The 26,899-nt window shown below is 48.3% G+C and overlaps 1 protein-coding gene across 1 annotated transcript in view; it reads right to left on the bottom strand.

The window, feature by feature from the left end:
* Positions 1–26,552, bottom strand: part of NKPD1 (NTPase KAP family P-loop domain containing 1) — a 41,108-nt gene extending 14,556 nt beyond the window's left edge. Inside the window, exons 1-2 of the mRNA XM_065420683.1 lie at positions 26,511–26,552; positions 19,651–19,819 (exon numbers count right to left, since the gene is read on the bottom strand). Of these exons, the coding sequence (XP_065276755.1) occupies positions 19,651–19,819; positions 26,511–26,552 (211 nt within the window). The remainder of the gene's footprint in view (positions 1–19,650; positions 19,820–26,510) is intronic.
* Positions 26,553–26,899: the final 347 nt, after the last annotated feature.

The raw sequence follows: 26,899 nt of genomic DNA, 5'->3' as shown, positions 1-26,899 counted from the left end.
AGGGCTGCTGGGGGATGGGGTCGGGGGGTGCTTAGCTCAGAGGGGCTGGGCTCGGAGCTAGGGGTCAGGGCTGGGGGGGGGCTGGGGTCAGGGGGTGTCAGGCTCAGAGGGGCTGGCGGTTAGGGGGGTGTCCGGCTCAGAGGGGCTGGACTCAGAGCTGGGGGTCAGGGCTGCTGGGGGATGGGGTCGGGGGCTGCTCAGCTCAGCTCACAGGGGCTGGGCTCAGAGCTAGGGGTCAGGGCTGGGTGGCGCTGGGGGGGGGGGCGTGTTTCAGTACGCCCGGGGGGGTTCGGCCCTCGGCTATTTTCTTTGGAGTAATATGGCCCTCGCCGCTTTACGAGTTGTGCAGGCCTGGTCTATAAGGTGCCACAGGACTCTTTGTTGCTTTGTATATAGAGAAGCCCTTAGACAATAAACGTGAAGCCCAATGCCTCTATCATTACAGTCTCTATTCAAAGCAGAGCCACACTTTAACAGCTTGCTATTTTATAACTAAAACAATGCAAATTAATGTCAACTGAAAACATTTCATTCCAAACCCAATCCCTACTTGCTTCCTCTGCTAAGGCAGGTTACACCCTTCCAACATTTGTTTTTATTTTAAATATGTATTGTGTTCCTTCCCTCTGATTTTCTTTGCCAAATTCAATTCCTTCTCAGACAGGTCAGTTTGGGCCCCACAATTAGGGTTTATAAAAACAAGGTTTTAAACAATTTAAAGTGAGTAGAATGGTTTCCATACGGTCTTTCTTTACTTCCCGTGCACACAGGGTTTTCCTGTGGAATTAAACTTTCCCTAGCAGGGTTGTAACCCAAAGCCAAGAGCCTTTTGCAAATGCATGCAAATGAGAATGTGAAACTGATTAAAAACTACAATGAGATTGTTCAACATGAGTGAAAAGCAAAAAAGTAGGGCTGTCAAGCGATTAAAAAAATTACAATGAATTGCACTGTTATATTTATTTTTATTACAAATATTTATGCTGTAAAAAACAAAATAAATAGTATATTTCAATTCACCTCATACAAGTACTGTAATGCAATCTCTTTATCATGAAAGTTGAACTTACAAATGTAGAATTATGTACAAAAAATATCTGCATTCAAAAATAAAACAATGTAAAATGTAGAGCTTACAAGTCCACTCAGTCCTATTTCTTGTTCAGCAAGTCACTCAAACAAGCAAGTTTGTTTACATTTTCAGAAGATAATGCAACCCGCTTCTTGTTTACAATGTCACCTGAAAGTGAGAACAGGTGTTCACATGGCACTGTTGTAGCCGGCGTCACAAGATAATTACGTGCCAGATGCACTAAAGATTCATATGTCCCTTCATGCTTCAACCACCATTCCAGAGGACATGCGTCCATGCTGATTGTGGGTTATTAGCCATTAGCCTTCCTGGCAACAAGGACACACTGTTGACACATATCCAGCTTCTCGTCCACTGTAATCCCGAGTTCCTTTTCTGCAGAACTGCCGCTTAGCCAATCGGTCCCCAGCCTGTAACGGTGTATGGGGTTTCTTCCGTCCTAAGGGCAGGACTCTGAACTTGTCCTTGTTGAATCTTATCAGATTTCTTTTGGCCCAATCCTCCAATTTGTCTAGATCACTCTGGACCCTATCCCTACCCTCCAGCTTATCTACCTCTCCCCCCACCTTAGTGTTATCTGCGAACTTGCTGAGGGTACAATCCATCCTATCATCTAGATCATTAATGAAGACGTTGAACAAAACCGGCCCCAGGACTGACCCCTGGGCCACTTTGCTTGATACCGACTGCTAACTGGACATCGAGCCATTGATCACTATACGTTGAGTCCGATGATCTATTTAGCTTTCTATCCACCTTATAGTCCATTCATCCAATCTATACTTTTTTAAACTTGCTGGCAAGAATACTGTGGGAGCCCCTATCAAAAGCTTTGCTAAAGTCAAGGTATATCACATCCACTGCTTTCCCCCTATCCTCAGAGCCAGTTATCTCACCATAGATGGCAATCAGGTTGGTTAGGCATGACTTGCCCTTGGTGAATCCATGTTGACTGTTCCTGATCACCTTCCTCTCCTACAAATGCTTCAAAATGGATTCCTTGAGGACCTGCTCCATGATTTTTCTGGGGACTGAGGTGAGGCTAACCGGTCTGTAGTTTCCTGGGCTCTCTTTCTTCCCTTTTTTAAAGATGGGCACTATATTTGCCTTTTTCCAACCTCCCCCGATCGCCATGAATTTTCAAAGATAATGGCCAATGGCTCTGCAATCACATCAGCCAACTCCCTCAGCACCCTCAGATGCATTAGATCTGGGCCCATGGACTTGTGTATGTCCAGCTTTTCTAAATAGTCTTTAACCTGTACTTTCACCACTGAGGGCTGCTCACCTCCTCCCTATACTGTGCTGCCCGTGCAGCAGTCTGGGAGCTGACCTTGTCTGTGAAGACCGAGGCAAAAAAAGGCATTGAGTACTTCAGCTTTTTCCACATCATCTGTCACTAGGTTGCCTCCCCCATTCAGTAACGGTCGCACACTTTCCCTGACCTTCTTCTTGTTGCTAACATACCTGTAGAAACCCTTCTTGTTACCCTTCACGACCCTTGCTAGCTGCAACTCTAATTGTGCTTTGGCCTTCCTGATTACACCCCTGCATGCTCGAGCAATATTTTTATACTCCTCCCCAGTCATCTGTCCAATTTTCCACTTATTGTAAGCTTTCTTTTTGAGTTTAAGCTCACCGAAGATTTCTCTGTTAAGCCAAGTTGTCACCTGCCATATTTGCTGTTCTTTCTGCACATCAGGATGGTTTGTTCCTGTGCCCTCAATAAGGCTTCTTTAAAATACAGCCAGCTCTCCTGGACTCCTTTCCCCCTCATATTAGCCTCCCAGGGGATCCTGCCCATCAGTTCCCTGAGTGAGTCAAAGTCTGCTTTTCTGAAGTCCAGGGTCCGTATTCTGCTGCTCTCCTTTCTTCCTTTTGTCAAGATCCTGAACTCGACCATCTCACGGTCACTGCTGCCCAGGTTGCCACCCACTTCTACTTCCCCTACCAATTCTTCCCTGTTTGTGAGCAGTAGAATGTTTAGCATATCTGGCACGTAAATACCTTGCAATGCCGGCTACAAAAGTGCCATGCTAATGCCTGTTCTCATTTTCAGGTGACATTGTAAATAAGAAACCAGCAGCATTATCTCCTGTAAATGTAAACAGACTTGTTTATTTTAGCGACTGGCTGATAAGAAGTAGGACTGAGTGGACATGTAGGCTCTAAAGTTTTACGTTGTTTTGTTTTGGGTGCAGTTATGTAACAACAACAAAATCTTCATTTGTAAGTTGCACTTTCACGATAAAGAGATTCCATTACGGTACTTGTATGAGGTGAACTGAAAAATAATATTTCTTTTGTTTATCATTTTTACAGTATAAATTATTTGTAATAAAAATAATAATATAAAGTGAGCACTGTATACTTTGTATTCTGTGTTGTAATTTAAATCAATATATTTGAAAATGTAGAAAAACATCCAAAAATATTTAATAAATTTCATTTGGTATTCTATTGTTTAACAGTGCGATTAAAACTGTGATTAATTTTTTTAATTCCGATTAATTTTTTTGAGTTAATCATGTGAGTTAACTGCGATTAATTGACAGCCCTACAAAAAAGTAAACAACAAAGACAAATAGTGAGTCAAAGGGCCAGATCTTCCTCTGATGTAAACCAACATAATTCCAACGTAAATGCCAACATAACTCCAGGAGCTCAAAGACTTTAAGGCCAGAAGGGACCATTGTGATCATCTAGTCTGACCTCCTGCACATCACAGGCCACAGAACCTCACCCATCCCCTCCTGTAATAGACCATAACTTCTAACTGAGTTACTAAAGTCCTCAAATCATGATTTAAAGACTTTAAGCTACAGAGAATCCACCATTTACATTAGTTTAAACCTGCAAATGACCTGTGCCTCATGCTGCAGAAGAAGGTGAAAACCCCCCAGGGTCTCTGCCAATCTGATCTGGAAGAAAATTCCTTCCTGACCCCAAATATAGCGATCAGTTGGACCCTGAGCATGTTGGCAAGACCCATGAGCCAGACACCTTGGAAAGAATTCTCTGTAGTAACTCAGAGCCCTCCCCAGCACATGCCCCATCTCCAGACATTGGGGATATTTGCTACTAGCAGTCACCAATCAGCCACATACCGTTGTAGGCAGGCTCACAATACCATCCCCTCCATAATCTTACCAAGTTCAGTCTTGAAACTAATTAGGTTTTTTGCCCCCACTGTTCCCCTTGGAAGGTGTTCGAGAACTTCACTCCTCTGATGGTTAGAAACTTTGCTCTAATTTCAAGCCTTAACTTGTTGATAGCCAGTTTATATCCATTTGTCTTGTGTCAACACTGGTGCTTAACTTAAATAACTCCTCTCACTCCCTGATGTTTATCCCTCTAATGTATTTATAGAAACCAATCTTATCTCCCTTCAGCTTTATTTGGTTAGGCTAAACAAGCCAAGCTCCTTGAGTCTCCTCTCCTCTCCACTCCTCTGATCATCCTAGTAGCCCTTCTCTGCACCTGTTCCAGTTTGAATTAATCTTTTAGACATGAGAAACTGGAATTGCACACAGTATTCCAGATGATGTCTCACCAATGCCTTCTATAATGGCTATAATATTTCCCTCATTAACCTTCTTCATGGCTGCATCACACTGGTGGCTCATAATTAAGGCTGCAAGTTTGTCATGGAGGTCACAGATTCCGTGACCTCAATGACTTCTGCAGCGGCCAGTGCGCCTGGCCCAGGGGCAGCTCAGGTATCCCCTGCGCCACTCACACCAGCCACTGCTGGGACAGTCTCAGGCTACCACGCCCCCCTCCCCCAGCAGCAGCAGGAGTTTGGGTGTGAGAGGGGTCAGGGAGTTGGGGCACGGGATGGGGTGAGATGGGGTCTGGGCGGCGCTTACCGCGGGGGCTCCCTGGAAGCATCAACATCCCCCTCGCTCAGCTCCTAGGTGGAGGCATGGTCAGGCAGCTCTGCACACTGCCTCCGCCTGCAGGCACCGCCCCCGCAGCTCCCATTGGCCACGGTTCCTGGCCAATGGGAGCTGCGAAACCAGCGTTCTGGGCACAGGCAGCACGCAGAGCTGCCTGGCCATGCCTCCACCTAGGAGCCGAGCGAGGGGGATGTCCCCACTTCCGGGGAGGCGTGGAGACAGGTAGGGAGCCTGCCGGCCCCGCCAACCCCTCCCCCCAGCACTAGCGGGGGTCCCGACCGGGCTATGCACCGCCGCCCACTCGCCTCCCCCCAGCACCCGCAGCACCGCCGGGCTACCCCTCCGTCCCCAAGATTTAGTCATGGGTATATAGTAGAAGTCACGGACAGGTCATGGGTGAATTTTTGTTTACTGCCTGTGACCTGTCCATGACTTTTACTAAAAATACCCATGACAAAAACGTAGCTTTACTCAATCATCCTGCGATGAACCAATGCACCCAGGTCTTTGTCCACCTTTATAACTTTCAACTGATAAGTCCTCAGCTTAGCCTCTAAATGCATGACCTTGCAGTTTGCACTATTAAATTTTATCCCATTTCTACTACTCTCGTTTTTTTCTATTACTCCCACTGATTATTTACACTAGAAGAGGGACTTGTCTGAGGTTTTCTCAGTTTTAATGGAGGGTTTATTAGTGATGCAGAGAAGGAAGTTTAGTTTTGTAAAAATGTATGGACCTGTAAACTGCCCACACAAAAATGCATGCTTTTAATTTACACAAGCAGTTACAGTAATTGTGTGCATGGTCAGGGAACTGCATGTGCAAATGACCAGTTATTAGACAGTGGGACTAAGTGGACATATTAACACAGAGTTCCTGTGAATGGTGCATTCACATTGCATGCAGATTATGCACAGAAGCAAAACACTCTAGACTGTGATTTTTAGCCAGACTTTTAAACCTTCTTCTTCCGCTCTTTCTTCCTATATTTATTATTTCCACATTCCCTCGGTCTCTCCTCTCCCCCGGTGCCACCAACCTCTCGCTCCCCTCCCTCTTCTTTTCCACAATGGCATGCCAGAACCATGGCTGGCCAGAGTGTTAAATGCCTAACCCAGAAGGATTTATTTTTGCACAGAGGGGCCTTGCCTTTCGAATGCTGTCAGTGCAGGCAGGTCATGGCAGGGAGCACCTTGAGCTGTGCTTCCTACCAGCTCTGTTGGAGATCAGACGGTGTGCTCAGCAGGGCCTGTGGTCTGCCAAAGCTTGGGAGTCAGTATGACCCGACGGGTAGGTCTGCCCTGCAATTAGACACCTACAGCTGGCCCATGCCAGTTGACTCAGTTTAGGGGACTCTGGCTAAGAGGCTGTTTAATTGTGGTGTAGAGTTTCCCGGTTGAGCAAGCTTTGGGACCCTCCCACTTCGCAGGATCCTAGAGCCCGGGGCCAAACACCTACACAACAATTAGACAGTCCCTGTGAGTCTGCGTCAGCTGGCATGAGCCAGCCGCAGGTTTTTAATTGCAGGATAGACAGACCCTAAGAGGTTAATGACTCAGCCTACAAGTGCCTCTTCTCGGCAGCTTTTAGAAAGAGAGGAGGGGGGAGCCGAATTGCTATTAGAGCAGGGGTTCTCAAACTGGGGGTCGGGATCCCTCAGGGGGTCGCGCGGTTATTACATGGGGGATTGCGAGCGGTCAGCCTCCACCCCAAACCCCGCTTTGCCTCCAGCATTTATAATGGTGTTAAATATATAAAAAAGTGTTTTTAATTTATAAGGGGCTTGCTATGTGAAAGGGGTCACCGGTACAAAAGTTTGAGCACCCCTGTATTAGAGCATGGAGAGGGGGAGCTCAGGAACTGGAGGGCAGAGAACCATCAGGGGAGGTACCAATTGTGGACTCCTGGATGTTGGACGGTATATTGTAACCAAAAAAATCTGCCTGACCCAGACCTGGGCAGCTCAATGAAAACCCTTGCTTGACATGGAGCTACAGTCAGAAGAGTAGGGATCAGCTGTGTTAGGAGTTGTTCTAGGGATTATCGAGGGCCAGTTCTCTGGCCTGGGTTCTACAGGAGGTCAGATTACATTATCATAATGGTCCCTTCTGGTTTTAGAATCTATGACTGGAATGGAAAATTGCTCAGTGTTGGCAACTCTCATGGTTTTATCATGAGTTTTGCAATACTGGGTTTTTTTTAAAGCTCCAGCTCCCGGATTCATGTCATTCCGCTTCTATTTAAAAAAAGAAGTCACTGTATAACCTTGAACCATACTCCCTCCTCTCCAGTGCATACAAAAGGCAGCTGCTGGCCTCCCAGGCTCAGAGCACCAGCCATGCGCTTCCCTCTTAAACACACATTTCTTCTTTAAATTTAATTTAATTTCTGCAAGAGCCCAGCACTAACATATAACTCAATCCTACACTGCCTTCAACACAGCACTTTATTAGAGAGGGGTGTGATCCAGTGGATAGTTCGCTAGCCAGAGACCTGTCTTCCACTCCCTGCTCTGCTGCAGACTTCCTGTGAGATCTTGAGCAAGCCTCAATCTCTCTGTGCCTCAGTTTCCCAGCTGAAGATGGCAGATGACAGTACTGCCCTGCCTGAAGAGGGAGGCTAGATGCTTTAAAGAACTGTGAGGCCCCGTAATGGGGGCTGGATCAATGCCAGAGACAGCTAGGTACAATCCAAAAGACATCAGGGGAAAATCCATGGCTGGTAGGACTAAGGAAATAAGGAATTCTTTAAGTACATACATAAGAACATAAGAAAGGCCGTACCGGGTCAGACCAAAGGTCCATCTAGCCCAGTATCCTGTCTACCGACAGTGGCCAATGCCAGGTGCCCCAGAGGGAGTGACCCTAACAGGCAATGATCAAGTGATCTCTCTCCTGCCATCCATCTCCATCCTCTGACAGACAGAGGCTAGGGACACCATTCCTTACCCGTCCTGGCTAATAGCCATTAATGGAGTTAACCACCATGAATTTATCCAGTTCTCTTTTAAACTCTGTTATAGTCCTAGCCTTCACAACCTTCTCAGGTAAGTTGACTGTGCGCTGCGTGAAGAAGAACTTCCTTTTATTTGTTTTAAACCTGCTGCCTATTAATTTCATTTGATGACCCCTAGTTCTTGTATTATGGGAATAAGTAAATAACTTTTCCTTATCCACTTTCTCCACATCACTCATGATTTTATATACCTCTATCATATCCCCCCTTAGTCTCCTCTTTTCCAAGCTGAAGAGTCCTAGCCTCTTTAATCTCTCCTCATATGGGACCCGTTCCAAAACCTTAATCATTTTAGTTGCCCTTTTCTGAACCTTTTCTAGTGCCAGTATATCTTTTTTGAGATGAGGAGACCACATCTGTACGCAGTATTCGAGATGAGGGCGTACCATTGATTTATATAAGGGCAATAATATATTCTCAGTCTTATTCTCTATCCCCTTTTTAATGATTCCTAACATCCTGTTTGCTTTTTTGACCGCCTCTGCACACTGCGTGGACATTTTCAGAGAACTATCCACGATGACTCCAAGATCTTTTTCCTGACTTGTTGTAGCTAAATTAGCCCCCATCATATTGTATGTATAGTTGGGGTTATTTTTTCCAATGTGCATTACTTTACATTTATCCACATTAAATTTCATTTGCCATTTTGTTGCCCAATCACTTAGTTTTGTGAGATCTTTTTGAAGTTCTTCACAGTCTGCTTTGGACTTAACTATCTTTAGCAGTTTAGTATCATCTGCAAACTTTGCCACCTCACTGTTTACCCCTTTCTCCAGATCATTTATGAATAAGTTGAATAGGATCGGTCCGAGGACTGACCCTTGGGGAACACCACTAGTTACCCCTCTCCATTCTGAGAATTTACCATTTATTCCTACCCTTTGTTCCCTGTCTTTTAACCAGTTCTCAATCCATGAAAGGACCTTCCCTTTTATCCCATGGCAGCTTAATTTACATAAGAGCCTTTGGTGAGGGACCTTGTCAAAGGCTTTCTGGAAATCTAAGTACACTATGTCCACTGGATCCCCCTTGTCCACATGTTTGTTGACCCCTTCAAAGAATTCTAATAGATTAGTAAGACACGATTTCCCTTTACAGAAACCATGTTGACTATTGCTCAACAGTTTATGTTTTTCTATGTGTCGGACAATTTTATTCTTAACTATTGTTTCGACTAATTTGCCCGGTACAGACGTTAGACTTACCGGTCTGTAATTGCCGGGATCACCCCTAGAGCCCTTTTTAAATATTGGCGTTACATTAGCCAACTTCCAGTCATTGGGTACAGAAGCCGATTTAAAGGACAGGTTACAAACCTTAGTTAACAGTTCCGCAACTTCACATTTGAGTTCTTTCAGAACTCTTGGGTGAATGCCATCTGGTCCCGGTGACTTGTTAATGTTAAGTTTATCAATTAATTCCAAAACCTCCTCTCGTGACACTTCAATCCGTGACAGTTCCTCAGATTTGTCACCTACAAAAGCCAGCTCAGGTTTGGGAATCTCCCTAACATCCTCAGCCGTGAAGACTGAAGCAAAGAATCCATTTAGTTTCTCCGCAATGACTTTATTGTCTTTAAGCGCTCCTTTTGTATCTCGATCATCAAGGGGCCCCACTGGTTGTTTAGCAGGCTTCCTGCTTCTGATGTACTTAAAAAACATTTTGTTATTACCTTTGGAGTTTTTGGCTAGCCGTTCTTCAAACCCCTCTTTGGCTTTTCTTACTACATTCTTGCACTTAATTTGGCAGCGTTTATGCTCCTTTCTATTTGTCTCACTAGGATTTGACTTCCACTTTTTAAAGGAAGTCTTTTTATCTCTCACTGCTTCTTTTACATGGTTGTTAAGCCACGGTGGCTCTCTTTTAGTTCTTTTACTGTGTTTCTTAATTTGGGGTATACATTGAAGTTGGGCCTCTATTATGGTGTCTTTAAAAAGCGCCCATGCAGCTTGCAGGGATTTCACTTTAGTCACTGTACTTTTTAACTTCTGTTTAACTAACCCCCTCATTTTTGCATAGTTCCCCCCTTTGAAATTAAATGCCACAGTGTTGGGCTGTTGAGATGGTCTTCCCACCACAGGGATGTTGAACGCTATTGTATTATGGTCACTATTTCCAAGCGGTCCTGCTATAGTTACCTCTTGGACCAGCTCCTGCGCTCCAGTCAGGACTAAATCTAGAGTTGCCTCTCCCCTTGTGGGTTCCCGTACCAGCTGCTCCATGAAGCAGTCATTTAAAGTATCGAGAAATTTTATCTCTGCATTTCGTACTGAAGTGAAATGTTCCCAGTCAATATGGGGATAATTGAAATCCCCCACTATTATTGAGTTCTTAATTTTGATAGCCTCTCTAATTTCCCTTAGCATTTCATCATCACTATCACCGTCCTGGTCAGGTGGTTGATAATAGATCCCTAATGTTATATTCTTATTAGAGCATGAAATTTCTATCCATAGAGATTCTATGGAACATGCGGATTTGCTTAAGATTTTTACTTCATTTGATTGTACATTTTCTTTCACATATAGTGCCACTCACCCCCCGCACGACCTGTTCTGTCCTTCCTATATATTTTGTACCCCGGAATGATTGTGTCCCATTGATTGCTCTCAGTCCACCAGGTTTCTGTGATGCCTATTATATCAATATCCTCCTTTATCACAAGGCACTCTAGTTCACCCATCTTATTATTTAGACTTCTAGCATTTGTGTACAAGCACTTTAAAAACTTGTCACTGTTTATTGTCTGCCCTTTTCTGATGTATCAGATTCTTTTTTATGTGAATGTTTATCATCTGATCTGGCCCCTACTTTATCCTCTTCCATCCTCTCCTCCTGACTATAACCTAGAGAATCTCTATCAATAGACTCTCCCCTAAGAGAAGTCTCTGTCCGAGCCACATGCTCCTCTGCAGCAGTCGGCTTTCCCCCATCTCCTAGTTTAAAAACTGCTCTACAACCTTTTTAATGTTAAGTGCCAGCAGTCGGGTTCCACTTTGGTTTAGGTGGAGCCCATCCTTCCTGTATAGCCTCCCCCCATTCCAGAAGTTTCCCCAGTTCCTAATGAATGTAAACCCCTCCTCTCTACACCATCGTCTCATCCACGCATTGAGACTCTGAAGCTCTGCCTGCCTACCTGGCCCTGCGCGTGGAACTGGGAGCATTTCTGAGAATGCCACCATAGAGGTCCTGGATTTCAGTCTCTTTCCTAGCAGCCTAAATTTGGCCTCCAGGACATCTCTCCTACCCTTCCCTATGTCATTGGTACCTACATGTACCACGACCACCGGCTCCTCCCCAGCACTACACATAAGTCTGTCTAGATGCCTCGAGAGATCCGCAACCTTCGCACCAGGCAGGCAAGTCACCATACGGTTCTCCCGGTCATCACAAACCCAGCTATCTACGTTTCTAATGATCGAATCTCCCAATACTAATACCTGCCTTTTCCTAGCAACTGGAGTTCCCTCCCCCGGAGAGGCAACCTCAGTGCGAGAGGCAACCCCAGCACCATCTGGAAGGAGGGTCCCAACTATGGGAAGGTTTCCCTCTGCTCCCGTTGACTGCTCTGCTTCCCTGGGCCTTTCATCCTCCTCAACAGCGCAGGGGCTGTCTGACCGGAGGTGGGACAATTCTACAGTGTCCCGGAAAGCCTCATCAACATACCTCTCTGCCTCCCTTAGCTCCTCCAGTTCCGCCACCCTTGCCTCCAAAGTCCGTACATGGTCTCTGATGGCCAGGAGCTCCTTGCACCGAATGCACACATACGCCACCTGCCCACGGGGCAGGTAATCAGACATGCTACATTCAGTGCAATAAACTGGATAGCCCCCACTCTGCAGCTGGGCTTCTGCCTGCATTTTCTCCTAGTTAATGAAGGGGTTGTTTAAAGCAAGAAGTTTTGAATGTAGTTTGGGCTATAGGTTTTAAGGGGAATAAAGGGTTTAAGATAGAACCGGCAAGGGACCCTCGCCCCCTTCCTGCTCCCCTTCCAAACTCCCTTGCGAAACTCCCTGTTAGCAGCCCCTGTTCGCAAAAGCTCCCTGGTCGCTTGTGCGCTGCTTTATAAAGCCCTGGCCTGGGTGAATGCCCCAGTATAAGTATATTAGGAACAAAAGAAATCCTTGCAGTGGTACAGACCTTTCACTAGATGGAGATGGTAACGTTGTTAATAATGCCACAGAGAAGGCAGAAGTGTTCAATAAATATTTCTGCTCTATATTTGGAAAACAGCACGATGAAGTACTCATATCAGATGAGGTTGAGGAAGAACTTTCCAGTCCATTAGCAAATAAGGAGACTGTTAAACAACATTTACTAGCGGTAAACGTTTTAAAAATCAGCCGGCCCAGATCACTTGTACCCAAGAATCCTAAAAGAGTTGGTTAAGGAGATCTCTGACCCACTTACGCTAATTTGTAATAAATCTTGTAATACTGGAGCTAATGCTGTGCCAATGTTCAAAAAGGACAAAAGTGGGAGGACCCAGGTAACTGTAGGCTGGTTAGCCTGGCATCAATTCTGGGCAAAATAATAAAAAACGGATACAGGATTCAACTGATAAAGAATTAAAGGATGAGAATATAATTAATACAAGTCAACATGGTTTTATGGAAAATAGATCTTGCCAAACAATAATGATTTCATTCTTAAATGAGATTACAAGTTTGGTTGTTAAGGTAACTGCAGAGATGTAATACATTTATACTTCTGTACGGTGACTTGGTTATAATGTATAAGTACCTTCACGGGGAGAAATACCAGGTACTAAAGGACTCTCATCTAGCAAAGAAAGACAGAATAGGAACGAGTGGCTGAAAGCTGAAGCCAGACAAATTCAAATTAGACTAGACACAATGTTTTAACAGTGAGTGTGATGAACCATTGGAACAAACTACCAAGGGAATTAATGGAGTCTTCATGTCTTTCTGGAAGACAGGCTTTATCTGGACACAAGTTATTGGGCTCAGTACAGTGGTGGATGAGTGAAATTTAGTGGCCTCTTGGCACACCTACCAGATCAGGCCTCATAGGCCAGTTAGGAACCTGAGGAACAACTGTCTTCCCCTGGTTCCTGCATCACACTGGGGCTTAGATGTCCAGACATGTAACCTAGAGGCAGAAACTTGGGTACCTATGGAACTTGTACTGCAAAAACAAAGGCACCGAGTGGGTTTAGGCGCCTTTATAGTCCAGTGCCAGCGGAGTGGGGATTTTGTGATTTCCAATGGAACCTCATTCTGGGATTTAGGTGCTTAACATAGCCCCAGTCCTTTTTGTGAAGCTAACCCGTCAGGTCTAAAGACATTGATAGACGGGATACAGTGGGAGAGCCAGAGAAAGGCGCTAATTTAGATTCATGTTCCCAGAGGCGGATTTACAATGAAACACACAGTGCCCTGACACGGGCCCCAGGGCCGGGCAGCCCAGCACCATCCAGCACCCCCTGGGGGGGGGCGGAAGCTGTGGGGGAGAGCAGGGAGGGAGCCATTTAAGAGCCGTGCTGAAGGTACGGCGTGCGGTGCGTTCTCCCAGACGGTGAGCAGGCCGCGCTGGCGGCCAGGTGAGGCAGGCAGGTGAGGGGCCGGCTGGGGGCGCACTGTAGGGGAGGCGGGCGTGCTTCCCTGGTGGGGCATCCGCCCGTGCCTGTCCTGCTGCCCGGCTTCTCTGGACGCCGGGCAGCGCAGGTGCAGTCCCTGGCGTGCACTGCTGCTGGCGGCCCCTGGAGAAAGGCCAGGGGAAGGGAGCGGCAGGCCAGGGGGGTCTCTGCTCTCACGTGCTGCTGCCGCCACAGCTCCCTTTGGAAGTGAACAGGAGCAGTGGCGGGGCAGGGACACGTCCACCAGCCAGGTAAGGTAACCCAGCGGCCGCGACTGGGACTGCCCCAGCCCCGACCCCTCCCCCCCCCCCCGGCACACTGCCCCCTACACACACACCCCAGCCTCCTGCCCTGAGCCGCTCAGGGCAGGGGGCTGGGGTGGTCCCCACACCCCCGTCAGCCCCCTGCCCTCACTCCTGTCTCCCCACACACACCCAGCCCCACTCCACAACCCCTGCCCTGACTCCTGCACCCCCCATCCCCACCCCCTCCCTGAGCACCAAACGGGAGTTCCTGCACCCCCACCATCCCCACCTGCACCCCTCGCACCAAACAGAAGCTGTCCCAGGTAAGAGCTCCACACCCCAACCCTCTGCCCCAGTCCTGAGCCCCCTCCCACACCCTAACTCCTGGCCAGACCCCGCACCCCAACCCCCAGCCCGCTCCTGCACCCTAACTCCCTCCCAGACCCCACACCCCAACCCTGAGCCTCCTCCCACATCCTAACTCCTGGTCAGACCATGCACCCCAATGTTTTTTTAAGGTTTTTTTTTATAAAGCGCTCTTATCCAAAGCACTTTACACTAGTTAGCTAATGGTACAAACAATATTTGGAAAGATCATTAAGTGGTCTGCCGAGACCCTTAGCAATTTTCAAGTGGTCTGTGAAAAAAAAGTTAGACTAGAAAACCAATCAAGGTACCTCACTTTATTTTCATTTACTTCCCATTATTTATAATATAGGAGGAGGATGAAGAAAAAAAGAATGAAAAACAGGGGTGGGGGAGATAAGAGAGAATGTTCCTTTTCTTGGCTGGGTCCCGAGGGGGGGGCCCCAAAAATGAAGCCGAGCCCAGGGCCCCACTAACTCTAAATCCGCCACTGCATGTTTCTAGATTCATAAAGTTTACGGGCTGAAGGGACAATTAGGTTCATCCCTTCAAGAAGGGTGCTGGTAAATTGGAGTGGGCTCAGAGAAGAGCCATAAGACTGATTCAAGGATTAGAAAACCTGCCTGATAGTGAGAGACTCAATGAGCCCAGTCCCAGATCTTTCTCCCTCTTTGGGAACTTAGGGTACGTCTTCACTTACATCCGGGTCCGGATGTAAGCAATCGGTTTTCTGAGTTCGATTTATCGCGTCTGGTTAAGACGCGATAAATCGATCCCGGATCGATCCCGGAAGTGCCCCGGATCGATCCCGGAAGTGCTCGCCTTCGACGCTGGTACTCCAGCTCGGCGAGCGGAGTACGCAGCATCGACGGGGGAGCCTTCCTGCCGCGTCTGGACCGCGGTAACTTCGGACTAAGGTACTTCGAATTCAGCTACGTTATTAACGTAGCTGAATTTACGTACCTTAGTCCGAAGTGGGGGGGTTAGTGTAGACCAGCCCTAAATGTCTAAATTCTTAAGTTTGGGAGTCTATGACCTAATCTGCAAAATATGGAAGTGTCTTCTTCCCAGGTCATATGTCGCACACTACAGTGAAACACAATCAGGGTCATGTTCCTGCATGGTACCAACTGTGCCGCTGTCCTGTACCCCTGGAAAATCAGCAATAGCATCAGAAATGCTGCTTGCAGAACCAGGGAACCCAAGAGTAGCTAATCCCTTTATCCTTACCCATTGGACTAGGAGCAGCTACTAGATGAATGTCATACCAATATCACCATCAGGCAAAATATATGGTTACTCTGCTCCCCAGTGCTGGCTGGCCACGTTTCCCATCCTGTTAGCAGGGAGTGATTCTGAGTGCTGTCTCACTGAGTCAACAGGTGACTTATTACCCCATTTGGAGGGAGATAGAAGTGGGTCTCTGGAGTGAGGGGATCTAGAATGTGAGGGAGGTTAGAGCTGAACCCACAGATATCTTGCTATTAATGTCTTCATTAATAAAACCAAACCCAGGATGGCTGAAGTTGAGAAAGGCTCTTGCTCACATGAGGTGTCAATGGTGGGGCTTGTGTTCAAAATGTCTCTGCACAAGGGAGGGGGGGGGAGAATGGGTGACATCCGGAAAGGATGATGGAACAGCAGAAACAGCATCATGCCCAGACCTCTGCAGCATCAGGCGTCACTACAATTTACGAACAAACAGCAGGAACTACAATTTATGAACCCAACAGGAACAGGAGAGACAGTTCCAAGAGAGGCTGTTCTAGAGGTCCATTAACCGTTAGTCTCTCACTGCCTCTTTGCTATTGGGAATGGCAGAAACAGACTCAAAAACCTCTATATGTCTCCTAGCCACTAGGGAGGGACAAAGATACACATTGTTTTAGCATGGGTTACATAAGGAGATAATTTGGCCCATTTCATCGGAAAGGCAGGTCGGTAACGATTGTGGGTTCTCATTTTAGAGACATGGGGTTCTAGTCTCAGTTCTGCCTATCCAACCTATGAATTATGTTATCTGTAAGATGGAGAATGACGTTTATTCCTTATGGCCAGGAAATGAGGCCCTTTCAATAAGGATTGCACAGTGCATAGAAGTATTAAAAGCAGTCAGTAGAAGAGCTTGTGGTAAAAGTTCAGGCTGTTAGATCTAGAGATCCTAGCTTCCGTTCCTGCAAATGGCCCAGAGAGAGGTGGCGTTATGTTGTCTCTAACCACTAGATCACATTCTGCTGCCACAAGCAGAGCCCAAGAACCCTGGTACCCAACATCTAGTTCTCCGATAGCGGTGTCATTTTCTCTGGACTGCTCCTTGCAGCAGACAGGACAGTACCTCCCACTGGGGCTCTTAGCACTGAAGTGTAGGCGGTCTGTGCTGTGCAGTTGTGGGTTTGAACCTTGATGATAACTCATGAAAGTCTCTGTAAGCTAGTGTGAAGGCCCTGGAATAATTCTTAAAATGACTTCATGGTGCAAAGTGTTATATTAAGTGGGGAATTTGGATGTTGTGTTAATGTTCATTTTACTGTTGCATTTGTAGTGTTTGTGTTTTGGTTAATGGGAGCTGTCCCTTTAAGAAGAGGACAGGGCAGCTCTGTTACAGGGTTTGTATTATTTGAAGTACTGGGGATGGGTGAGTGTAGCCCCGCCCAAAATTAAAGGCTCTCCCCTTCAATGAAGGGGGAGGAACCACTGGACCCAGGCATCAATTGAATACGGGGGGGACAATAAATGAAAAAACGGGAGCGGGGCGAGGTCAGAGGTAAAGAATCAGGGATCCAGAGGGGGACACCGAGCAGATAAAAAGTTGTTCTCCTTTAATGGATGTTTAGTGGCCTCCACATGAGATGTGTTTAGTGGGTTTCAGTGCCACCTCCAAACTCACCACTGGGCTCTGTACTAATTTGCAGACTCAGCAGAGAGGCCGAGAACTGCCGGGGCCATGGGGAGTGAGCAACCTTGTGATCCCTACAGGAAGTACCCCCAGATCAGGGATGGGGCACGCTGGCAGGGCCATTTGTGCGGGAAGCTTGCCTTTCTCCTCCCCTGTAGAAAAACGGAGGGCTTCACTCACCAGGACTGCATGAGCACTAAATCCACACCGTTTTCATAAAGCCAGAGTTTATGGTTATGTGCAGATTAGTTTGTTGACTGATTCGCATACCATGTTACACATGGAGCTGCACAGAACTTGGCAGCTCTGGGGCGGTAACTCTGCCTTCCCTGTTTTGTCAATGCCCACAAACCTCAGGTGTTCACACCCGCATGCCCCAGGAGGCTCACATGCCCAGCTACAGCCTGCAAGGTTCCCAATAAGGGGATGAGATAGCAGAACTCCTGTTGCTTCTTACCCTGGCTTGGGAGCCTTCTACAACCTGAAAATACATTATCCCCCAGGCCTGCTGCTCCCCAAACTCCCCTCCCACCAGAGTAGAGGGTGACCGACCGTGAACATGGATTCTACAAAGCTTCAGAGGGCTTCTTAGCACCAAATCAGCCAAAATTGTCTCCTAAACAGTCAGCCAAAACAGTAGCTGGGAAACTGAGCACAGAAAGTTTATACAGCTTGGATAAGGTCAAATGGGGAATCAGGCACAGAACTGAAGTGTGCTCCACAGTGTGAGGGTGTCTTTAAACAGACCTCAGAAAGGTAGCCACCTCAAAAGATTGTGGTTTAAGTGACTTGCCCAACATCACATAAATAATCTGCAGCAGTACTCCGGTGTTCTGTGTCCAAATCCAGTCCCTTCCCCACAGAATCATATTTGCAGCCCTTCTCTTCTTCACTGTACACAAGCGTTACTTTGATATTCCGTCACAGGTGACTAGCTGATCTGGCCCATGCATTGCAAAAGGCAGTGTGGCTAAGTGGGCTAAGTCTAGGGACTGTCATCCAAGGATTCTAGTGCTAACTCTACCTCAACTGAACTTGCAAAATCTCTTCTCTGCAAAATTTGGGACTGGTGCTTGCCTTCCTTTGGGAGTACAAGATCTTATTGGAGAAAAAGAACCTTTCTGTTCACTTCACAGCTAACAGATGTCAGTAGAAGAACACTCAAACTCACAGTCTCCAAAGCCAGTGGACTTTCCCCAAGGCAAGAGGATATTCTGTAGGTTGCTTGCTAAGCTGCGGAGTTCAGCATGGAGCCAGATCACAGCCCAAGCCAAAAGTGGTTTGCTCAGCAGAAGTGACCCAAACAACTAGTAACCTTTCATAGATTCATAGATTCTAGGACTGGAAGGGACCTCGAGAGGTCATCGAGTCCAGTCCCCTGCCCGCATGGCAGGACCAAATACTGTCTAGACCATCCCTGATAGACATTTATCTAACCTACTCTTAAATATCTCCAGAGATGGAGATTCCACAACCTCCCTAGGCAATTTATTCCAGTGTTTAACCACCCTGACAGTTAGGAACTTTTTCCTAATGTCCAACCTAGACCTCCCTTGCTGCAGTTTAAGCCCATTGCTTCTTGTTCTATCCTTAGAGGCTAAGGTGAACAAGTTTTCTCCCTCCTCCTTATGACACCCTTTTAGATACCTGAAAACTGCTATCATGTCCCTTCTCAGTCTTCTCTTTTCCAAACTAAACAAACCCAATTCTTTCAGCCTTCCTTCATAGGTCATGTTCTCAAGACCTTTAATCATTCTTGTTGCTCTTCTCTGGACCCTCTCCAATTTCTCCACATCTTTCTTGAAATGCGGTGCCCAGCACTGGACACAATACTCCAGCTACTTTAATAATGACTGTTTGGAGTGAGCCTGGTGCTGGCACTAGATCACCATAAGGGCAGTCCCGGGATATACGTTTGGATCTTCCCATCTGTTGTCTCTCAATCCCTCTGCAAAACCTGTTAGAAGATGATGAGTTTGGAGGCCCTGTATCTTGGGAACTCCCTGGTCAAATGACCCCAAATCTGTACCACAAATTCTACCAGGGGCCCTAGGGTGGCATAGCTATTTTCAAGGCAATCTACCTATGTATGTGGATGTTAGAGCAATTTGAAAAATCAGCGTTAAACAGAAACCTTGGTGGAACCTGCATTGGGAAGTTGCTATCACTCCTCCAGAACTGGAGCAGTTTACAAAAGGAAGAAAGGAAAACTCCCTAGATACACCAATTATTCTCCCAGGCAAGGACCCGTTCGTATCATCTTTGCCCTCGTCCTGTCCCCAAGCCCCTGCCTGCATTGTGTTCCTCTCCTAATTGCAATCGTTGCCGTTGCTTGTTTTACGAAAGGATATTTACAGTTCTGGCACTGAGGGTAAGACATATAAATAGTAATGAGACGAAACAAAGAGTCTGGAAAGTTGGTGCTAATGGATGGGCTCTTGCATGTGACTTCCAGAGCATGTAAAGTCACTCAGCTTTCTCCTGGACACAACAGAGACAGGGCATTATAGCATGTCTGTATCTGGCTGTACCTTTGTTGTTGGGTTCCTGATCCATGAAGTAGATCTGCCCCTTCGAGCCTTTACAGCCAACTCCAGGAGGTTCCTCAACATGTTCTAAGCAGGAGATTTCTTCTTCACTAAAACTCATCGGTGTTAGATCAGGAGATCTGTCCACAAGATTTCCCAGGTAGGCAGAGGACTGGGGAAAAGAACAATCATGGCAATTAGTTTAATAGGGGTGGAGGAATAGCTCAGTGGTTTGAGCATTAGCCTGCTAAACACAGGGTTGTGAGTTCAATCCTTGAGGGGGGCCATTTAGGGAACTGGGGTAAAAATCGGTCTGGGGATTGGTCCTGCTTTGAGCAGAGGGTTGGACTAGAAGACTTCCTGAGGTCCCTTCCAACCCTGATATTCTATGAATAGCTGCCTTTAGTCCCTAATCAGTAATGGAACGAACACATATATAAAAGAAAAGCCTGTGAGTTGGGAGGGGCTGACGGAGCAATAAGTAGCATCACAGGGTTAACATATAAATAGGGCCCCACCAAATTCACGGCCAGAGGGTTTTTTAATTGGTCGATTTCACAGGTTCAGATGTTTACATCTGAAATTTCACGGGGTTGTAACCATGGGGGTCCCGACCCAAAATGGGATGGGGGGGGGGTTGCAAAGTTGTTTGGGGGGTGGGGGAGTCCCAAGATTGCCACCCTCACTTCTGCACTGCCTAGGCAGCTGCCTCTGAGCTTGCAGTTAGAGAAGGTTCCCGGAGGTGGAGGTGGGGAGGATCTCCCGCATACTGCTAGGAGCGCCCCAGCCAGGGGCTCCTAGCTGCTAGTCCAGGCCAGTAACAGATTAAGGCAGGGGTCCCCAGCCAATCTGGGCAGGCCCCCTGGAAAAATGGGTGCCCCAGCCCTAGAAGAAGCCCCAGGGCGGAAACCTCACCCCAGACTGCCCCAAGCCCCGGCTGGGGTGTGTGTGCGTGTGGAAGCCCCGAGCCTGGGCTGCCCCGGCCGGAGACGCTGGTGGAGGAAGCCCGGAGCAGCGGCAGAAGCTGTGGGGTGGGGGGAGGGCAGAAGTCCCGATCCCGGGCTGACCCAGCTAGAGCGGTGGGGGGTGTCCTAAGCCCCGGCTCCCCCAGCCGGCATGACAGGGAGCAGAAGCTCAGAGCCTGGGCTGCCTTTGTTGGGGGGTGGAAGCCCCCCAGCCTGGCCTGCCCCAAGCTCTGGCTGGAGTGGGGGGAGGCCCTGAGCCCAGGCTGCTCCAGCTGCAGCTGGCAGGAGTGGAAGCCTCCAGTCCCAGGAGCCTCCGGGGAAGGAAGCCCTGAGCTCGGTGCCCGGAGCCATGGCAGGAGTCACAAGGTGTGTGGCGGGGGGCAGAAGGCCAGAACCTGGGCTGTCCCAGCTGCAGCCGCTGGGAGCAAAAGCCCCCAGCCTGGCAGAAGCCCCGACCTTGGTGCTGGGAGCTGCGGCAGGAGCCACGGGGCGAGGGAGGGAACGGAAGCCCAGAGCCCTGCTGCAGCGCACTAGTGAGGGTGTTCCACCCTCATTTCTGTGCTGCCTCTGGAGGTGGGTCTGATTTCCTCACCAAGAGCAGCCATGCAGGGGAAAAACAACTCCTGTCCCTCCCCAGCATGTCCAGACTAGCAACTAGGAGCCCTGGGCTCCCAGCAGCCGGAGAGATCAGATCTCACGGTCCGTGACATGTTTTTCATGCCATGAAATTGGTAGGGCCCTACATATAAACTAGATTGTGACTGAACTACAGTTTGACGGCATGAAGGGAAGGCAGTAGCTATAATATACCTGGGTTTTAACAAAGGATTTGATACCTCTCCTCATGAAATCCTACTGGCAATGTGAATTGAGACTGGGTCAGCGAGGTGTACGGCCACACGCTCTGCAAACTGGCTAAAGGACCAACTCTGGAGGGATTGAGAACAGTGTGTTGAGTTGGGTGGGAGGGGCCTCGTAAGTGTCAGTGTTGGGCCTGGTAACATGTATTTCGGGTACACCTTCACTTCGAGATGTGGGTGTAATTTCTGGCTTGAGGAGACATACCTGCTCTGATGAAGCTAGCATGCTGACACTAGAGTGTAGCGGTGGCAGAAAGAGCAGAAAGGAGGGGCGCGCCGCCTGAGTACGTGGCTAGGGTCTTGGATGGGTATGTACTTGGGCGGCTAGCCCCTCCTGCCGCTTGCACCCACTGTGGCTACATGGTATTTTTAGTGCATTAATGCAATCAGAGTTACCATGGGTATGTCTCCTAGAGCCAGGAATTACACCCTCAGCTTGAAGTGTAGCCGGGCCCATAGATTGGGGGAAGGGGTGAAGTCATAGTAATTACATTTCCAAATGATACAGACTGGGTGCAGCTGCAAACAGCAGTGTGAGCCAGGGAGGCAGCTAACAGGTAGCTGCTATTGCTGCTTCTCTTCCTGACTTGTTCCATTTTTCCTTGTGCTCCCCCATCTCTCTGTCTATCTCCAGCTGTTGTCTTATTCTTAGATACTCATAGAGCAGGACTCATGTTTTGGTTCGGTGTTTTGTACAATGCCTTGGGCTGTGGGGTCTAGTCGATGTCTGGGGCTCCTATGTGTTACTGTAAGAATTAATAATATATAGTAATAATAATAATAATACAGTGACAGTGCAATGCCATGCGCTGTCTGTGGGGACCACTGTGTGACATTTATGAATAGTTTCAGTATGATTGTGTTCTGCGCCCTGGGGGAGGGTTACTACAGCTCCTACAAGAATGACAAGCAATAGAGTTGATTATGCCTGGAATTGTAAACAACTCCGGAGAAGCCCCTCTGGGGATGGCTTGCATGTACGGGTTCAGGTTTGGGGCAAGTCTACACTATCACGCTACATTGGCGCAGCTAGAGTGCGTCTGGTGAGGAGGTGTTGGGCCAATGGGAGCGTGCTCTCCTGTCAGCATAATTACTCCACCTCTGCGAGAGGCAGAAGTTATGTTGGTGGGAGAGCGTCTCCTGCCAACATAGTGTAGTGTGGACACCCGGCTTTAAGTAGATGTAACTTACATCACTAAGAGGAGTGTTGTTTTCACACCCCTGAGTGACATAAGTTACATCGACTTAAGCGGTAGTCTCCTAATTAGAGATGGGCTGGATGCAGTACACATCTAACCCTTCCAATTTGGGAAAGATTATATTCTGATTGGGATTCAGAACCAAACCTCACAACTGAGGCCCATATCTGTCATGGGTTTGACTCATAACCCTTGACCTGAACAATCTTGGAAATCGGTACAGATTCAAGATCAAATCGGTATCTAGCTGTGAAATCCACAGCTTGGACCCAAAATATGTTCTAGTTCAAACAGAACTTGATTCACGGGAGTCCTATGGACTCCGTTATACAGGTAGTCAGACCTAAATTCCCTCTAAGCTGCGCGACTGCACAGTAGGCTATCGAGGGCAGCACAGGAGCGCAGCGGGGAGAGGCGCCTCTCCCCCCAGCCCCGGAGCTGCCGCGGCCGGGGAGAGGTGCCTCTCCCCCCGGCCCCGGAGCTGCTGTGGCCGGGGAGAGGGCTGAGGGGAGCGCTCTCTCCCCGCCGCAGCGCTGGGCAGACTGCACTCTGAACCCCTGATCCCCAGCCCCACCCCAGAGTCTGCACCCCCAGCCAGAGCCCTTACCCCCCCACACACACTCCAACCCTCTGCCACAATCCTGAGCCCCCTCCCACACTCGGAACCCCTCGACCCCAGCCCCTCCATACATCACCTCCATATTGGTGCGCATAACAAAATTCATTCGCACATGGATGTAAAAAATTAGAGGGAACATTGGTCAGACTAGATTATCACAATGGTCCCTTCTGGCCTTATAATAACTGAACGTATGAATCTATGTCTAGTCCTGCCCACTGATTCTGGAACTGTTCTTTGAAGCATAAATGTGATGAGTTCATGATTGCCAGCCCCAAAGTCCCTCCCATCCTCACATCCATGGTGTTGTAAAATCAGGTCAGCCTCACCCCATGTTGGTTCTCTCATGTTTTGGAATTAGAATTATTCTTCACTAGGTCTAAAAATATTGTTAAACAAACCTTCTGCATTGTATACATTGCCCAAGAGCATCCTGGCAATTAACACAGGCCTACACCTCCTTATAATGCTACCTTCACACTTAGGCATTCTCAATTTCTGTACCATATGTCTGCTTTTCCTATACTCCCTAGCTAGGAGGCCTGTAATGTGCTGCACTTTGGCCTTTTTGTTTCCATTTGCTCTTTGCATAAAGCCACAGAGTTTGGTCCAGAATCAGAGCTGACTCTAAATACCCGGATATTCAAATTGACTTTAACTCTAGATGATTGCTCTAACTTTAACTATAGATGATTGCCAATCCTGACCTCTGGATCTCGGCACCCTTCAGATCCTAGATCTACTGGATACCCACCACAAACACCCACTCATCAACCCCCACACTGAATGTTCCATAGAGGCGACAGCCAGCCACACATTGGCATTTCTCCTGTGTGATTGTGTCAGGGATATAGAAACGGGAGGATAATCGGTGGCTCGGAGCAGTAGGAGGAATATCACTGAATATATTGGGCTGATTGTGGGGGTGCTGCACTCTGGGGGTGAAATATGGACAGGTCAAGAGTGCTTTGGGAGGCTGAGCTGTGCGACAGTCTCACAGGACCAGCGGTGCTGGAGGGAAGCTGAGCTGTGGGACACACTGACAGGGCTGGCGGGAGGGGCTGTGCTGTGGGACACACTGACAGGGCTGGTGGTGCGGGGGGGGGGAGGGGGGAGCTGAGCTGTGGGACACACTGACAGGGCTGGTGGTGCGGGGGGGGGGGAGGAGGAGCTAAGCTGTGGGACACACTGACAGGGCTGGTGGGGCTGGGGGGAGGGGCTGAGCTGTGGGACACACTGACAGGGCTGGCGGTGCTTGGGGTGGAACTGAGCTATGGGACACACTAACAGGGCTGAGCTTTGGGACACTGACAGGGCTGATGGTGCAGGGGGAGCTGAGCTGTGGGACACACTGACAGGGCTGGCGGTGCTTGGGGTGGAACTGAGCTGTGGGACACACTGACAGGGCTGAGCTGTGGGACACTGACGGGACTGGTCATGCTGGTTTGTTGCTCTGCTGGATTTAGGGTGTCCACTTATGCATCCCCAGGACATCCCCTTTATACTGCCTCTTCCACCTGCATGACCCCACCACCTCTGTTCATGTGTTCAAGGTCATGCTGTTGGGAGCGTGTGGTGCCCTCCACAAAATGGCCTTCTCTGTGTGTAATAACCACATCTGGTTTTATAAGTACTGGTCAGGGGACAAACCATTCTAAAACAAGACCGTCCATCTTAAAACCAGACAAATTTGCCTGTGGTGCTTTGCTGATCAGATTGCTGCGACACATTCCTTCTTGTAGCCTCCACCCATGTGTTGTGTGTGAATTGCATCAGCACCCTGAAACCTTCTCTGACCAGTTTCCTGTTGTCTAAGTCTGAACTGGGAGTAGGTTCACACACACTGTTCAACTGGGCTGAAATAGGGAAAACCAGAGATGCTAAACTAATTCTGTTGATTGACCTGTTACAAAGAAGCCCCCTTTCTCCTGCCACTCCCCCGGTTGTTAAGCACTCGTGTATGTCAATATTCCTCTAATCAGAGGTGAGTTTGCCATGGCATACATTCCAGGAAAAAATTACCTGCTCGTTATCAAGGTCAGACACAAAGCAATAGTAAAATGACAGAAAAACACTAAACATCAAATTTCCAAGTGCAAATAAGCACATAACTTCCACAAAACTGCCAACGAAGGAAGCTGAATAGAAAATGCTTCCATCATGACTCTCCAAAGTCTGACTGGGGTTTGGATTCTGGCACCTTAAAATAACATTTGTTCTTGTCTCTCTCTGGTATTTATAGGCTACCATTCACAATGGTATCTAGGGTTGCCGATTGTCTAATGACACAAACCCAAACACCGTTGCCTCGCCCCTTCCCCAAGCCCCCGCCCCTTCTCCAAGGCCCCACCCCATTCACTCCAGCCCCCCTCCTGCCATTGCTCGCTCTCCCCCACCTTCACTCACTTTCACAGGGCTGGGGCACGGGGTTGAGGTGCAGGAGGGGGTGTGGGCTCTGGGCTGGGGCCGAGGAGTTCGGAGTGTAGGAGGTGGCTATGGGTTGGGGTGCAAGGATGGGGTGCGGAAGGGTGTGTGGACTCTGGGAGGGAGTTTGGGTGTGGGAGGGGGCTCCAGGCTGAGCCTGGGGCAGGAGGGAGTGCGGGGTGTGGGTTCTGGGAGGGAGTTTGGATGCAGGCCAATGGGAACTGTGGAGTCAGCACTCAGGGCGGGGGCAGTGTGCCGAGACCCCCTACCCCCACCCCCCAGGGGCCACAGGGATGGTGCTGGCTGTTTCCGGGAGCGATGCGGAGAGAGGGCAGGCAGGAAGCCTGCCTTAGCCCCGCTGCACTGCAAGACTGTTAGCACCCCAGATCTCCCAGTGTGACTGCAGTAGCCTCCGGGAGATAGGGCCTGATTTTCACAACCCTAAGGTATCTAGACCTCCATATCTTTAGCTTCTTCCATCCGAGGCTCTAAAAACATTTCACAAACATGAATGAACAAAGTCTCATGATTCTCCTGTTCATCAGGGAGATATTACAACAAACAAAAGTCATTGTGGGATAATTTAGAAACTACCTACGCCTGGTTCCTCAAGTAGATCCTTATGGGTGGCCAGAAGGTCCCCAGGAGAAGCTCTGGGATGGGAAACATCAAGGAATCTTTCCTGGCCCATTGAGCAGAGTTTTGTCTCTCTCACTCAATCCTCTCCCATTCTCCAAATAATGTATTATAAAATTAGCAGGGACTCCTTGAGGGAGTAGCTGCTGTGTGCGCCTACCTTCGACTTTGGTTTCAGGTGTCCCTCTGCCTCTGAATACATCCAGTGATCTTTGCTTCTCTTCAGTCTTTCTCCTCTGCCCACACTTATGGTTCCTTTCATGTTCCTGCTGCGCTTCTGAATTTATACATAGTCACAAGCTGGCTTCTTTCCTTTAATTACTATCACACCTTCTTTGTTTTCCCTCCGGGGAATTGTCTGACAAACACCTGACGACACCTAGGATCCTCTCAAAGGAAATAATTAGCTGGGGATTAGGTAGAAATTCCGGCTATGCAAGTGGCAGCATAGAGTGCTGAGCACACAAAGAACTCCCCTCCCCTGAACTTGAGTCAGGAGATAGAAATGTCTCCATGAGGGGAACTGCAGTCGAGACTACACCGCTAAAT

The sequence above is a fragment of the Emys orbicularis genome, chromosome 21 (assembly GCF_028017835.1).
Source record: "Emys orbicularis isolate rEmyOrb1 chromosome 21, rEmyOrb1.hap1, whole genome shotgun sequence".
In the NCBI taxonomy this organism is placed as follows: Eukaryota; Metazoa; Chordata; order Testudines; family Emydidae; genus Emys; species Emys orbicularis.
This window is presented reverse-complemented; position numbering and strand designations above follow the sequence as displayed.